Genomic DNA, 15,138 nt, shown 5'->3' with positions numbered 1-15,138 from the left:
CTGGGGAATCCCACGGACAGAGGAGCCTGGTGGGCTACAGTCCATGGGGCTGCAAAGAGTCAGACACGACTGAAGTGACTCAGCATGGCACAGCATGGCAGTCTCACTCAAGGGCTTATGGTTTTAAACACTATCTTTTACTGGCTCTCATAAAAATATTAAATTGATAGTCAAAATGTTGTTATTGTTCAGTTTCTCAGTCATGTCTGACTCTTTGCAACCCCATGGACTGCAGCACACCAGTCTTCCCTGTCCTGCACTATCTCCTAGAGTTTGTTCAAACTCCTGTCTATTGAGTCGATGATGCCATCCAACTATCTCACCCTCTGTCACCCTCTTCTTCTCCTGCCCTCAATCTTTCCTAGCATCAGGGTCTTTTCCAATGAGTCAAAACATACTTCCAATTAAAAAGTGTGTCTTATTAGTAAGCATTACAAAACCTATAGCTTAGAAATGTGATTTACCAAGTGAGAAGTAGAAGATAAAGCTAGGTGGTTTCCAGAGTGTAAAGGGCTCCATTCCTTCTGCTGTGTGTAGAGCAAAGGGAAGGAAATCAGTGTGAATGCAGCAGCCACAGTGAGCTGGGAACAGCGCTGTGGGCTTCATACAAAGATCCGAGTCCCATTTTACAGAGGAGGAAACTGAAGCTCAGCGAGGTGACGTATTTTGGCGTGTGGCTAGCATCAGGTAGAACTTGGAGTCTAGAACTCAGATCTCCTCACTCTAAACCCTTTAAAAACAGCAGTTGATGTCAGCTTTGCATATAAAATCAGGTTGACTCTTAAGTCTGCAGTGATAGCAGGCCACAAGTTAAGGGAGTATGAGCTCTGCCCCTCAGTGTCTAGGGAGCTGCCTCTGCCATGCAGAAAGCACCAGGAACAAAAGGAAGCATGCGGAGCACACGGAACCCAGCCCAAAGCTACCAGAGCCCCTGACGGCAGCAAAGGCTCCAGGTGCAGCCTGGCTGCCGCCTTCTGAGTTGCACCTAAGCCTCAAGGAGCTCCTTCTTGGGTCTGGGGGATTCCTAAGACACAAACAGTAGCTTCTCTTCATAGACTAACTGCATGCATTTCTCAACATACATGAGCCCTCTAGAGCATAATTCTGTTTCTGGGTAGGACCAGGTCAAGTTCCTTTGTACAATTCTTCACACTTACTGGAAACTTTCTCAGCGTTTTAAGCTACTGAAATATTACATGGGAGCTAGTCTTCATGGCGACCTCAAGAAAGCCCAACCTTTTGATGGTAACAGGTAATTACTATATAGTCTGTTTTTCCTGACCTGAGCGCCTTACACTTGTTGAGTTCACTAAGAGCTTTGGGGTTTCCAAAGTGATTGAGGAAGTACTAATTAAAGGATCCACATTTAACATTTGCAGTGAACCACCACCTATTTGATATTAACCACATCCTTTCACTGGATTGAGTTGTAACTAATCCAGCCTTCAACCGAGGCAGCAGGATGTGCTGAACCAGCAGGAAAGGAACAAGAGTCTAATTTCTATTTGGTCACTAATTTCCTCGGAAATTCTCATTTTCTTCCTCAGGAAAGCAAGAAGGATAATCCCCGGGGTAAGTTCTTAGGACCAAATGGGATGAAAAATACTGAAAATAATGAAAGCATCACATTTGTGAAATAGCGAAAGTATGTTTGTGATTTCAATGAAAGAACATACTGCAGTTTCCCTTTCCAACGGTCCTTTTAGAATGTAAGCCACCTGTTGTGTACTTCTGGCCATTGCAAAGTGCTTACAGGATGTGAAAAGTCATTTGTCTTGTATCAGCGGAGGCCTTTCATTTGAGAGACAGGCTAAGAAGACTTCTCTTATATAAGTCACCATGTGAATAAAATAAGTTTTTTGCCCCAGACCTGGATTTGGGTAGGACATGTTCTTGTCATCTTCAGAGAACTGGTAGCCTCTTCTCCATGAGGCTGTCATTGTAAAGCCATGACATTCTCTGTCCCCTGGAAAACAGTCTTGCAAAGCTAGTTTCCACGGTCTCACTGAAAGAGGGCAAACTCTGGATGGTGACAGGCAAATTAACTTGACCTGCTTTTCCAGTCTTGCAGACAACAAACTGAGTGGGTTCTCACTCTAAGAGCGCTTTGCTGCATGGAGGTGCAGAAAGCTGGTACTTATCCATAGTTAGAAGTGGTCTGTTTGAGGCACTTCTGAAAAAAACAGCCACACAGGTCTTGGTTAAAAAGCCCAACTGTCACCTGCATTGTTGCCTCCAGTTCAGCAAGTGATCAGATAGTCACAGGCTTGTAACCTCTCCTGTAGTATTTCCTGAGAAGAGGCCACTCTAAGACACAGAAGCCTTTTGCATGGTTGTCCTGGCCCCAGATGTGGCCTGTTTATTCTGTAGGGACTTTGCATCCATTTGTCAGTGACAACAGAAGCCTGCCATACTTCATAGCTACCAGTCGCTCTCTTCTAGGTGAAGTGGTCTTTCCAGACCCAGTAGAAGCAGCCAAGGCAGGACTGTAATCCAAGACTCCCAAGAAGAGCAAGGCATTCAGGCTGGTCCCTGGGAGCTGAGGACAGAGTGACGTTCTTCCACTCACCACTGACATCTGTGATGGAAGGATGATCCTCCTCCTTGTAAGGATGCTGAATGGCAGTGCTGGTGCAGAGCAGGTAGAAAGGATCACTTAGAAAACCCAGGCTAGACTACCATTCCTCCTAAGAAGGAGGTGAGCAGCAAATACAGTCTCCAGTTCTCCTCAGTTTTATGGGTCCCACAATGAGTCCTGAGCTGCCTTCCATGGAAGGAGAGGTACTGTTCTTTCAGGTCAATTGTATGAGTTCTATAAAACCCCAGAGGCATACTGTGGTGGTGGCTGCAAATGACTCGAGAAGGAGCTTCATCTTGCTGGGCTCAGGTGCAGAACATGCTGGGATAAACACATGACATCACCTTAGAGGTATGGGGCAGGGCTCCAACAGGAGACGCTGTCAGTACAAGCTCTGCTGAGGGCTATGATCTCTCTCCGCTCCATCCTGCAGTATCTTGCAAGCCACATCATAGGGAATAAACTGTTCCCGCTGACATCCTTCAAGATCACAGAAGCCAAAGTCCTGGATAGGTAGTTGTAGGGCCAAGATGTCCAAATTACCAGAAAATGTCACCCTCGGTATCCACATGGACTCACTCGTAGAAGGTCAAAGGAATAGAACAAAAATAACTTTAGGCAAAAACAGATTTGTTTTTAGCCAGAAAATATACATTTCTCCTATGTGATCTTTTTAACCCTTCGCAATTTTGAAAGTCCTCAGAACTTCCTGATGAAACAGTCAAGCTTGAAGATAAGATACAGAATGTGAATGTCTGTGATTTGCTTCTTTACACTGGAAGAGAAGTGGAGGGCATGGCAGAAAAACAGTCGACTGCCAACATAGAGCTGAAGTCATGGTTTTCCACATCAGGGTCTTCTAGATTCACTAAAAATGCTCCCATTTTCATAAGTTTAGTCCTTGGATCTGGAAATGTGGTGTCAGTTGAATTCTGGGCTTCAATTCAGGTCCTAAAGGGGCTATTGCTGTCTTTGGCACAGAAACAACACCTAAACGCAAACACCCCGTAAACGGAATCATGGAAATACGATCCAGGCCCACAAAAGTAAAAAAGATAAGCCTAAAAATATGAAGTGACACTTCACCCTTCACGGTGCTAAATTCTTCAGGCATGCACTTTCAAGATTCCTAAGCATGCTAAGGCAAAACGGCCCCAGGTCCTGAAAGAGAGTCTAGAATTTGGACTTCCATTCTGCATTACAAATGATCTTTAAAAACATTTAAATCTGTATACAAGTATATGTATACATGTAAGGACTGGGCTACGTGTCTTTAATCCTAAGGTCAGTTAGAGGTGATGTGGAAAAAAAAAACTTGAAAAAAAGATTCATTCTAGCCATTTCTAATTCCATCCAGTTTTCATCTCTGAAGCATATTTAGATGAATACATTCAGAAAGAGGATGGTTCATCCAGTCTATTTTTGATACCAGCAGAGTAAACTATGTCATTGTGTCACCTACTATGAAATCTCAGCCTCAATGACGTGGGCGCTTAATCATCTGTCCTTTACCCAACCCGCCAAGCCGGGAGGTGGGAAGTCTTTCTGTTGACTAATCAAAATGCCTGCACTGCCCCCTCCCCCAGCTCCCCCCGAACCCCCGAACCCCCGCCGGGGGAGGGGGTGGCGGGAACAGTCACAGCAGAGGGCTGTGAATACCAAAGTCAGACTCTGAATTGAAAACTGCCTCCAAGACACAGGCGCAGAGAGAAAAAGGGAAAAATAAAAAGATGCAGCAAAAACGAATACCAGCGAATACTGGGGAGCCAAATGACTGTACCTTGGCAACGGATTTGCCATCGGAATTGTTGTTGGGATCTTTACCACCACTGAAAGAGTCTCTTCTCTGTGGGCATGGCTTCTTTTTGCGTGGTCTGCCTTTAAGATTTGGCGCTGAAAACAAATGGAGAACAATTGAGAGGCATTTTCATTTGCGTGGGTTTTCTTATTAAAAACTGAGACACTCACTCTAGCGGCACCCCCTAATTGTTCCGAGAAATGGACACACCTGCGGTGGCCAAGCCTCCTTTCAGACGTCCCTCTCTGAAGGGCTGCGTCTGCATGGCCTCTGCGCTTCTGGACATGCTTCCCAAAGCTAACCTGTTACACTGGAACATGCCTAATTAATGTAAATAAAATGAAGCCCTCGGCTTTAAAGAACGAGGATAAGGAAAACGCGCTTCCCTGTTGTTACACACTGGGCTTGAGACAGCCCTGAGCCAGGCTCATTCTTTGTGTTTTGTTTTGTATCTTGTTTTCAGAAACCCAAGTGATATGCCAGCCCATTATGGCATCATAGTAATGTAACATTTGAAAACCTCTCTCTTCAAAAGTGGAAAGGTAAGCATTTTCTCAAAGTATGATACAAATAAGGGAGAGCTGTAGACAGAGGCATTCACAATAATCTGAAAAATATTACTAAATGTATTTACTAACAGTATTGCAAACAGCATGTTTCAGATCTCAGCGAACCTGGCAGGTACATTTAAGTCAGTACGCTCTTTTTCTTTTATATATATATATATATATATATATAATGGAGATCTTGAGGGTTATTTAAAATAACTTCCAAGGATCATACTGGAGTTAGCCTGATTCCGTGGAGATTATACTTTTTAAAAGCCACAGACAAGACACAAATCAAAGTTATATTTCATCTTGGATGCTGAGGTTGAATCCCTTTAAGATCCATAAAAGAAGGAGAAAAAAAAAAAAAAAAAGGCTGCTGTTTATTGAATGCTGCTGTGACTCTCCGGCATCAGTTTTCACATTTAACTTCATCAGTTACCAGTCAAGCAAAATTAAAACAAACCAACTAACCGACTAGCCCTTGAAGAATTTCAAACTAACAAGTTACACCCCCAAGCAATTTCTTTAGGTCCTTTCAAGATACCACACTTTTTTTTTTATTGCTTTAAGGTATGATTATGGCCATGTGAAATCTGAACAACTCCAACCCTCTTAATTGTTGTTAATCTTACTTATGTCATGCAGTTAGCCAGTGGTTTTAGGACACTGTACATGATACTCATCTTACAAACACAATTAATTCCACTAATTTGATTTTCTACTGTGGATAACAGTCTTGCTGTTGACAGAACACAATAAAGCAGAACTGCCTTTCAAATTAAGCAAAAGTTTCAAAAGTGGTTTTGGGACTCAGACTCCCCGCTTCCCAAATCTGCTCTCCACAATGTCTGTCTGAAAGCCCATCTCAGAAAGCGACCCTGGCATTACCAAAGGGATACAGACCCACAAACAGAAAATCAAGCAAAGAGAAAGCAGCGATTACCCATTCCAGTCGGCAAACATCTGCTTGATGATGTCTGTGCTCATGAAAGCTACAGCATGTGACTGCTCCCCGGCCCCGCGTCCCTGGAAGTCTCCACTCGACTTGGTGTGGATGTCAGCTTCCCTCCGAATGCGAGCTGCGAGGCTCAGCGCTCTGCTTACAACTCCCCTCCCCCGGCAGCTCCATTACTCATGTAAACACACAGCAGTGACTAGCACGGGGTGTGTGGGATGAGCTCCGAGGACTTGGCTGGAGTTGCCAGACTGGCAGGCAGGGCTCGCCTCTCTCCACCTCCCCGAATGGGGTGGGTGACTTCATCCAGCCTGTTTTGTGGCTCCTGACCTCCGGCTCCTGTCAGAGCCTGATGCCACCTTCCATGAACTGATGAGGTCCTCTGCCTGGAGCCAGGGTGGGGACTATTTTGATTTCAGGAATCTCAGTGTAGCACAGAAGTGTTTCCACAACTGACCCAAGTGCTAAGACTTTAATGACGGTGAAGGAAGGATGTACTTTCAAGTCCCTTATCAAAATAATAGCCCAGCAGAGAGCTGACAGAAACCGACAGAACTTGAGGTAGGTCTGGGGCATTTCATTAAAAAGAACAAAACAACACTGCCTCTGTTCTAAGACTTGTTACTATGATCTTTCCTTCCTAACAATTTTGGCAAAAAGCATTTAAACTTAAAAGGCATTTATTTCCAGAAAAGCTTTCAAATCCCAAAGGCCTTTTAGACAGAGAGAACTCGCATTGAACAGGCTGTTTTAAATAAAGGCAGAGGTTCCGGGAACTGACAATAAGTCATCCCCAAATCGGGTCTATTTGTCTATTTTCTCCATTCTTTGAGCTGCTCTTAGAACCCAGAGAGGCACATGCCCGTCCCCAGCAAATTCTGAGAATTACATATTTAGAACAGACTAGTACCTAATAGTCTGCTCACACAAACTGAAGCTCTAAGTAGAATCTGATCAAGAGAAAAAGCCTTTTGTTCCTCAGAAGGCAAGTGCACTGATATTTTAGGTATGGTTAGGTAAATCCCACCAACCCCTTAAGTATTAAATTTGAATACCTCTGTTGGTCTCACCTCTGAGCTCCTTTTCTGACCTTCTCGTATGGAAGGTATCATTGTGTTATTTGTACTTTAGCTGGCTTATTCGTATACTGAGTTGGAGAGTCCTCAATGGCAGGACCATGTCCGATTCATCGCTCTCTGCCCCAGTACCCACCCAGGGGCAGTAATGCCTAATACATTGTTGAATAATCAAATGACTGCTGGAAACAAAGATGCCCACATATATGCCCTTGGTGTCAAGAGCTAGGCCCGTCAACTTGACCGCGTGAATACCCATCACACTGGGCACCTGTAAATGGCACTCACCTTTCCTGCTCACCTGTGAGCTCTGGGAGCAAGCACCAGTGACAGGAATTTACGGTGGGAGATGAGCTCTCCCACAGTGGGAGATGAGCCTTTGGTTCCTGCTTAGGGTAATTGTGTCTGACATCTCAGTGGGGCCATGATTTTGTCCCACATGCAATGAGCAAATAAACCGAACACCAGATGTTAAAAGTACTGGGGGAAGCGTGCGGGACTCCATACGGGGTAAGAGCCTCCACGATACAATTAAGAGAGTTTTTAGATCCACAAGACCTGAGGTTAAGCTTGGGACTGCTGGGCTGGCTTTTGGGGACAGCAAATATTCTTGTCCCCAAATTACTTTTTTTTTTTTCCCTACAGGGTCACAGAAACTAAATTATTTGCTAAGTGGGTGAATGAAAATAAATGCTTTATAGCATGGTGGTGGTCAGGGATGGGCTTGCTCTGGACTTTGACTCTTTTATAAAAGAAACAGCCCACCTCTCTGTCCTGGACCAACCTACACCTGCCCTCTGCTTGACAGCTAAGGGCCACAGACTTACTGAGAGAACCCAAATCCTATAACTCCAGAATCACACCAGCTCCAGTTGCTTTACAGGAGGCCAGTATCTACCAAGAAAATGATTCTTGGAAGTTAGCAATACATGCACTGACAGCATAGCTGGTTCTAGTCAGTTCTACTTTAAAAAATACAGAGCACGAAGCAATAAATGCACAGCTACTTTGACATGTGTATAGTATACACCCACCTGTATAGTATACATATATACTATATAGTATACATATAGTATACATATATATACATATAGTATACAGTATACACCCTGTATAGTATACAGGCCAACCTCAGCCTGGCTCATTCATAGAGTTCAATCAGTGCTCTTTGCATGAATGTTTTCAATATTATCCACAAATATTATTAATAATAATAATAACTGATGCTTACAGAGCACTTTTTCTTGCCAGTCAGAGCTTTGCATACAACAACTCATTTAAAACTCAAAACAAGCCCACAGTAAGGCACAATTATTATTATCCCCATTTTACAGACCAGGTAACTGAGATAGAAATTATTTTGTCTTAGGTCACACCACTGGTTACTGGTAGTAGAAAGCTTCCCACCCAGGCAACTGACTTTATCCAGAACCCCTGCTTTCAGGAACTTCCCTTAACACACACACTTGCTATGTCTTATAACGACGTGTTTACATTCTTAACGGGCTGGCAGACTCCAGGGAGCTACTCCCAAATGAAAACACTCTCAAATAGCACATAGCAGAGGGCGCTATAGCCCATCTCAGGCAGGAGACAGCAGCCTACAGCCCTGATGGTGGGCACAGGGTCCCCATCCCGAGCAGCAGGTGATGAGACTTGCACCAACGTCGCAGAGTTCCAATGAAGCTTAAGAGCACCAAGGACGTTACCCCCTTGCAGTGTGCCATCAACGACTCTTCTGCCTGATCAGTGAATGATGTCTATGGCTTTTCTAAAAAAATATCTTCTCTGACTGCCCATCTGTTCCTCTTACTCACTGCCATGAAATTAACAAGTATTCACCATTGTGAAGTCACCACTATTTCTATAGGTGTTAATCCCAGGAGAAATTGGCTACTGCTAGTGCTCCAGGCTACTCTGACATTTAACCCATGTGTTTTGTTTATTGCCTTTTTTAAAAAACTCCTTCAACTATTAATGAATCAGTCTTTTTTTTTTTTTTGACAGTAGAGCAAAACATGCTTTTTTTTTTTCCTTTAAGACTCTAGAAGCTCAGAGTTGCAAACACTCATTTATGTATTTACTTCACTGACAAGTTATGTGTCAGGCAGTACAGGTGTGGGAAACTTTCATATTGCAATAATAATAATAAAACAAAGGAAATGTAACCAGTTACTGGCAAAGTAAATTGCTTTTGGCTTAAACGTTTCTGTTTTTTTTCCTACTGTGTTCTTCCTGTCATGACCGTCTCTTTTTTTATAACATTTATGCTCTTGGAAATACCACGAAGATAAACTGCTATAAAAGCTGGATTGACTCATCAGTTAACAACTCTTTCTTCTCGTTTTGCAGAGAGGATTTTGTTGCCAACGGAGCTGCATAGCCTCTCGAGAAATTCTCTGTGAGCTTCCACTCAGAGATAGGACTTGCTCGTTGGTAGGGACTGGAATTAGGGGAATGGAAAACCAGGCATCATTTTCCTAAGAGTCTGACCCCCAGGGTCAATGTCTAGAGGAAGCCGGCAGAGCATAAACTCATTTGATTTGCAAGTTGTGTGTGTGTGTGTGTTTTTAAAAAAACACTAAACACAAGTCAGAAAACTAAACTCCACAGACTGAAGTAGTAAAATGGGACTGGCAAACATTGTTCTATGTATAGTGTGCATTACTGATAATACTTTGCATTTCTTTAATGCCTTTCCTCTGAGCATCTCAATTCTTTGGTACATTTTCTTTATAGACAATAATCTTAAAATACTCCGGCAAGTTTCAGCATGGAGCATTGCTCTTTCTGGGGGCGGGGGAACCTACCCTAATTTAGTTATCATTTATTGTGTTCTATTTTCAACATTTCCCTTTTGACTATTTAGAAACTTCCTCTTTCACTACAACAAAAATAGGATGAGTGTTTTTAAAGTTATTAACATATGAGTAAAAGATTTAGAAACCAACAATGGCAGAAAGCTTGATCAAAGCCACTCCTGAAATTTATGGGTGTAATAAAAGAAAGGCATTTCACAGATAATCTCTCACAGAATTTCAGTTTTCAAATACTAGGGAAAAAAGAAAAGAAAAACAGAAGCTCTCAGCTCTCATGTTGGCTTTAACTTAAAGCCAACATTTTTGCTTTTAAATTCATAAATGATTCCCTGAAATTCTGTTTCAAATCCACAGTTACATTCCATATACTCCCCACTCCACACCTCACAGAGCGGGGCCAGAAAACTGTAGCCGCTGGGACTCTGTGTCTGATAATTGGTTGGCTCCGTGAATTCACAAAGCATTAATTATTTATACGGATTTAAGATCATGCAAGTTTACTTTTATTCTGTTGGTCTATAAATAATTTTCCACACTCAACAGAAATGTTTGAGAAGCAACTGTGCTGTCTGAGATGCGAACACATCAGGCCGTTAGCAAGCACAAGTCCATCCCGGGGGACTTTCTGGCTTAAATGATGACTTCAAAGCAATAGCACGATTTACACAAAATTTAAAAAGAAACAAAGCTGCAAGAGTGTTATCATGTCCTATAATTTTTCTGACAGTTTCCTTTTTACGAGTAATATTTTTTCCTCAAATAAAGGCATTAATAAGATGAGTCCAGAGTTGTGAGGAGTTTCCCCGGTGGCACCAGGGGTAAAGAACCCGTTGCCAATGCAGGAGACTTGGGTCTGATCCCTGGGTCGGGAAGATCCCCTGGAGGAGGGCATGGCAACCCATCCAGTATTCTTGCCTGGAGAACCCCATGGAGAGAGGAGACTGGCAGGCTACAGCCCATGGGGTCGCAAAGAGTTGGACATGATTGTAGCAACTTAGCAGCAGCAGAGTTGTGAACGGAGGCCAGAGCCAGCCTCAAATGCCCTCGCTCTCAAATGACACCCAGACCAGACAGCCCTGAACAGGGGCCGAGGGGCTGCGCCCCAGGGCACCGGTCACACTCGCTACCCTGGATGTCACGGCCTCTTTGAGTTTCCAGGTTTGCTTCAGCCCAAGCCAAGCCGTAATGTTGCTTGAACCACAGTGCCTACTAACTACAATTTAGCATTTCCAATGAACTACACTCTCACAGAATCCAGGTCCTCCCTACCACCTGTGGAAGGGTAAGCAGAAGTGTTATTAGAAAGAGGATGGGAAAGGAAAACAAAAAATGAAGCAGGCTTTATATGAGGTCCAGGCACTTTGGCTCTTTGTCATTGAGGTCCCTAAGAGTCACTAATGAGAGTGGAATGTATTATTGCATTTGTCATACCTGGACTGCTCAGGCAACTTAAGTCCAAAACAGCCGTGGACTTCATTGACTGCTCAACAAACCATGTAAGCAAACACTTTTGTAATGCCTTCCCAACCTGCCCTGTCTTACTCACTGCTTGTTTCATACTTGTGAATGCTGGAGCCATTGTTAATGCCTCTGATCAAAGTTTTAGTAATTTCATAGGCATGTGATTTGCATAGCTATTTCCTGATCCGCCTTCTCTCTGCCCTGGAGGTCTTCATTTCTCAGAAACACTTAACAACGAAGATTATTTTACTTCTCCCCTTCCCCCAGCCTATAAATGGAACTTGACTTGCTAGCTCATCTGTATTGCTAATTGGTCTGAAACCATGTGACTCTGTGCATTCTTGCCATTAATGCAGGAGCAAACCTATTTTTCAGTCAGGTTTTACCACAAGTGATGGGCAGATCTCTATTTCCTCTCTGTGTCTTGAGGGGGGAGACAGGATTTAAGTGGCCAAATGTTATCTATATATTATTCCAAAATGATGCAGGGAATTCTAAAGGAATGTAGAAGCATTCTGGAGTTCTATGATAGGTATGATAGGCTTGTCTAAGAGGGCACTGGGCAAAGAAGAAAGGGATTATAGTCGCCTTTCACCGTCACTTTGGTGGGGAAAATCTAGGAGCTAAATCGAGGTGGAGAGTGAGGAGAGATTCTAGGTCTTCAGAGGATTGACTCTCTATGGAGAGAATTCTGGAAAAGGGAAGGTGACTGAAATCAGTGCCAGACCCCTCAAACTTTGGTCTGTCTGGCGACCCACAGATTGCGCCAGGGGGACCGTCTCAGATGAAAAAGCCCCTTCAGGACCTGTGAGGGGATGGAGGCTGTGGCTCATAGCCGCTCTGCAAACGGTTATTCATCTTTGGGGTAATGGAGTCTATAGACCATGGTATTAGGAGCCTGTGGAAAGACTGGAATTCCAAATATTTTGTAAAGATATATCGGGGCAGAGTGGATACCTGAGGGCCTAGCTTGGTCCTTAAGATCTACAGGAGGTGGGGTTCTCTAGGTGCTCAGTCAGCACACAAAGGGTCCCGTCTCCTCCCCCAGCTGTAAAGTCTTGTCATGAAGGTCACAAACCCAGCAAAACTAACAACCAGACACTCAAATAGCACAGTGGCTCAAATGTCACTTTCACATCTCCCTTGCAACACATTTCTCCTGCTATTCATTTCCCCAGATGCCGGGTACCCACCAGCCAATTCCAAACCCCCGGCTCCTCAGTTAAAAGGGAAGATCATGCTGGATGTTGAGGGAAAAAAACCTGCATCACAACTACTACGCTTAGAACAAATGTGTTCTCACTGCTCACTGTATCCACTTTCTTAAGAATCTGAAATAACTCGTGCTTGCATTTTTTGATAACTATTTAATATATACAGATTTAAGTCTTTATGATTATCTATATGATTTAAGTCTTAAGATTTAAGACAGATTTAAGTCTATATGATTATCTGTAATATCAATAGAAATTAACTTAAGATACTAGTGCTTTGCTTTAGGCTATTTAAAGATTCACTCTGGAAATGCTTTTAAAAGACATTCTGATGGCTATAATTTATGAATTTTATAAAGACCTTTTAAGCACAGAGAATTAATTTTTGTCTATTTTTCTTTTCTTATTTTTACAATCAATAAACCTACTTATTCTACTCCATGATTGATACGTTCTATGGAGTTACTATCCTATGTGGCAGCACAGAAGTGAAAGCTACATTTTTGTACTGAATAATCTTGCAAGGAGCAGTAAATATCAAAACAGTTCTTAAACTCATATATAAACAGAACTTTCTGGTTCAGCCATTTCTCCAGGTTTGGAAATGAGATATTCCATGTTCAACATTAAGGGTAATTGATTTGCTACATCTCTAAAGAAAACATTCCCCACTTGGAAATAAGTAAAAGAGACTGTGTGTGTGTGTGTGTGTGTGTGTGTGTGTGTGTGTGTATGTGTGTGTGGATTAACATGGAGATCTTTAACTTGTTATAGACTTGGACTAATATAGTATAGGCTTTTCACTTTTTCAAACATATACACATAGGAAAAGTAAAAGATCTTCACATAATAGTTTCCCAATTTCTTTTAAAAAATCCCCAAAGGAATTTGTGCTGAAAGAGGATTTTTAACTCTCTTCATGTTTTTCTATCACTCAGAAAGAATAATTTAAGAAGTAGATGTGTGTGCGCTCACATCTCAGACACTAAGTCGTGTCTGAGTCTTTGCAACCCCACGGAATGCAGCATGCCAACCTCCTCTGTCCATGGAATTTCCCAGGCAAGATTACTGGAGTGGGTTGTGATTTCCTTCTCCAGGGGATCTTCCCAACCCAGGGATTGAACCCACACCTCCTATGTCTCCTGCATTGTCAGGCAGATTCTTTACCACTGTGCCAGCTGGGGAGCCACAAGAAGTAGGATCGTTTCTGAGAATTCCCTGGAGGACTCGGTGCTTTAACTGCTGAGGGCCCAGGTTCAGTTCCTGGTGGCAGAACTAAGATTCTGCATGCCACAGGGTGCAGCCAAAAAGAAGGCGAAAAACAAGCAGGATCGTCTCTTACTTAGAAGCAAAAAGATTACTATTCCTGTTTGCCATTTTTTGGAACCTGCAGGTGGCAGAGAGTAGTGTGTGTTGCAACCAAGTGGCGTGAGGAGAAAGGGCCTGGGGTGTGTGTGGAGAAGCGGCAATAAGATCCACAGGGCCTGGTGGTATATTAAACAAGGTCAGCTCCTTATAACCCAGTGGGGTCAGCCAGGGAGCTCAGCTCCTGGGAGTGAGAGGATGTCACACGGCAGGGAAAAGTGTAAAGATACCCACAGAAATCTCACAGTGATCATGGAGAACACATAGAAGATGTTAGGAGTTATCCCACTTATTTCAGTGAAAGCTAAAACGTTTCTAGGACTGTTTAGAGTTGCTCTGTCCAATACGGCAACCACTATCCACATGGGGCTCTTGAGCACCTAAGACATCTAGTCCGAATTGAGATGTGCTGTAAGTATAAAACACACACTGAGTTTCCAAGAATATACAAAAAATATAAAATAGGCCATTACTAACATGTTATACTGATTATATATTAAAATATTTTGGATATACTGCATTACATTAAAAAAAATTAACTCTACCTGTTTCTTTTTACCCTTTAAAATGTGGTTACTGGGAAATTTTAAGTTACGTATGACTTGCATTATCTTTCTCTTGGGCTATGCTGGTTTAGTCAACAGTCCAGTCAGTGTTACTATTATAGATAGGTCCTTACAAATGTGTCTTAAAAAGCAGGCAGAATAAGATTAACATCTGAAGCTAAAATAATAAGCAAAAATCATGATTCAAAGTTTCAGTACAATCTAGACTTTTATTCACTGTTTTGGAGGGTAGTCATGCATAGATGTTAGTATCTGAACATTTTGCCAAACCTGAAATGTCTCCTTTGTAAAATTCAAATCTGGTAATCATTGACTCAAAGTAACTAAATGGCCCTGATGAAGATGTTATTTCATTAACTTCCTTAACTAAGATGCCAAAGCAAATTTTAAGCTTTGACATCAGATTTGGAGGGTGAGAGAGTGGGGGAAGGGGGAGAAAGTGAGAAAAAGAGCTAATTTTTAATTTTACTTATTATTCTTCCCTGCTGCCAGCATGAGCTGGGCATAAGGTAAGTCATTTGCAAACTGAGTAAGAGGAAACAGATTTTGAGTGATTTTGACTCACTGGAAAGTAAAAGCTTCTCCATCACAAATTGTTGAGTAAGTTCATGGTCTGGATGTGTTTTTCTTTTTGGAGTTTTCATCAGCCAGTAAGTAGAGAGGTCAGATACATTCAGGCCCAAAGGCAAGGGCATGGCCTTCATCGCCTTCCCAAGGTACTTGAAGTCCCAGAGCTTCGTATGACACAAAGAGAA

The 15,138-nt window shown here is 42.7% G+C and overlaps 1 protein-coding gene across 2 annotated transcripts in view; it reads right to left on the bottom strand.

Annotated features, from left to right (window-relative positions):
• ARID5B (AT-rich interaction domain 5B) overlaps window positions 1-15,138 on the bottom strand; it is a 188,913-nt gene that overhangs the window by 40,839 nt on the left and 132,936 nt on the right. Inside the window, exons 1-2 of one of the 2 annotated variants that reach the window (XM_065922407.1) lie at window positions 5,871-6,088; window positions 4,359-4,471 (exon numbers count right to left, since the gene is read on the bottom strand). In XM_065922407.1, coding sequence (XP_065778479.1) covers window positions 4,359-4,471; window positions 5,871-5,874 — 117 coding nt within the window. In that variant the 5' untranslated portion in view covers window positions 5,875-6,088. Of the gene's footprint in view, window positions 1-4,358; window positions 4,472-5,870; window positions 6,089-15,138 lie in introns of those variants that run through there. The other variant, XM_065922406.1, reaches the window with a different exon arrangement.

Source organism: Muntiacus reevesi, chromosome 2 (assembly GCF_963930625.1).
Source record: "Muntiacus reevesi chromosome 2, mMunRee1.1, whole genome shotgun sequence".
NCBI classification, from domain to species: Eukaryota; Metazoa; Chordata; class Mammalia; order Artiodactyla; family Cervidae; genus Muntiacus; species Muntiacus reevesi.
Note: the sequence above shows the minus strand (reverse complement) of the source record. Positions and strands in the feature narration are given on the sequence as shown.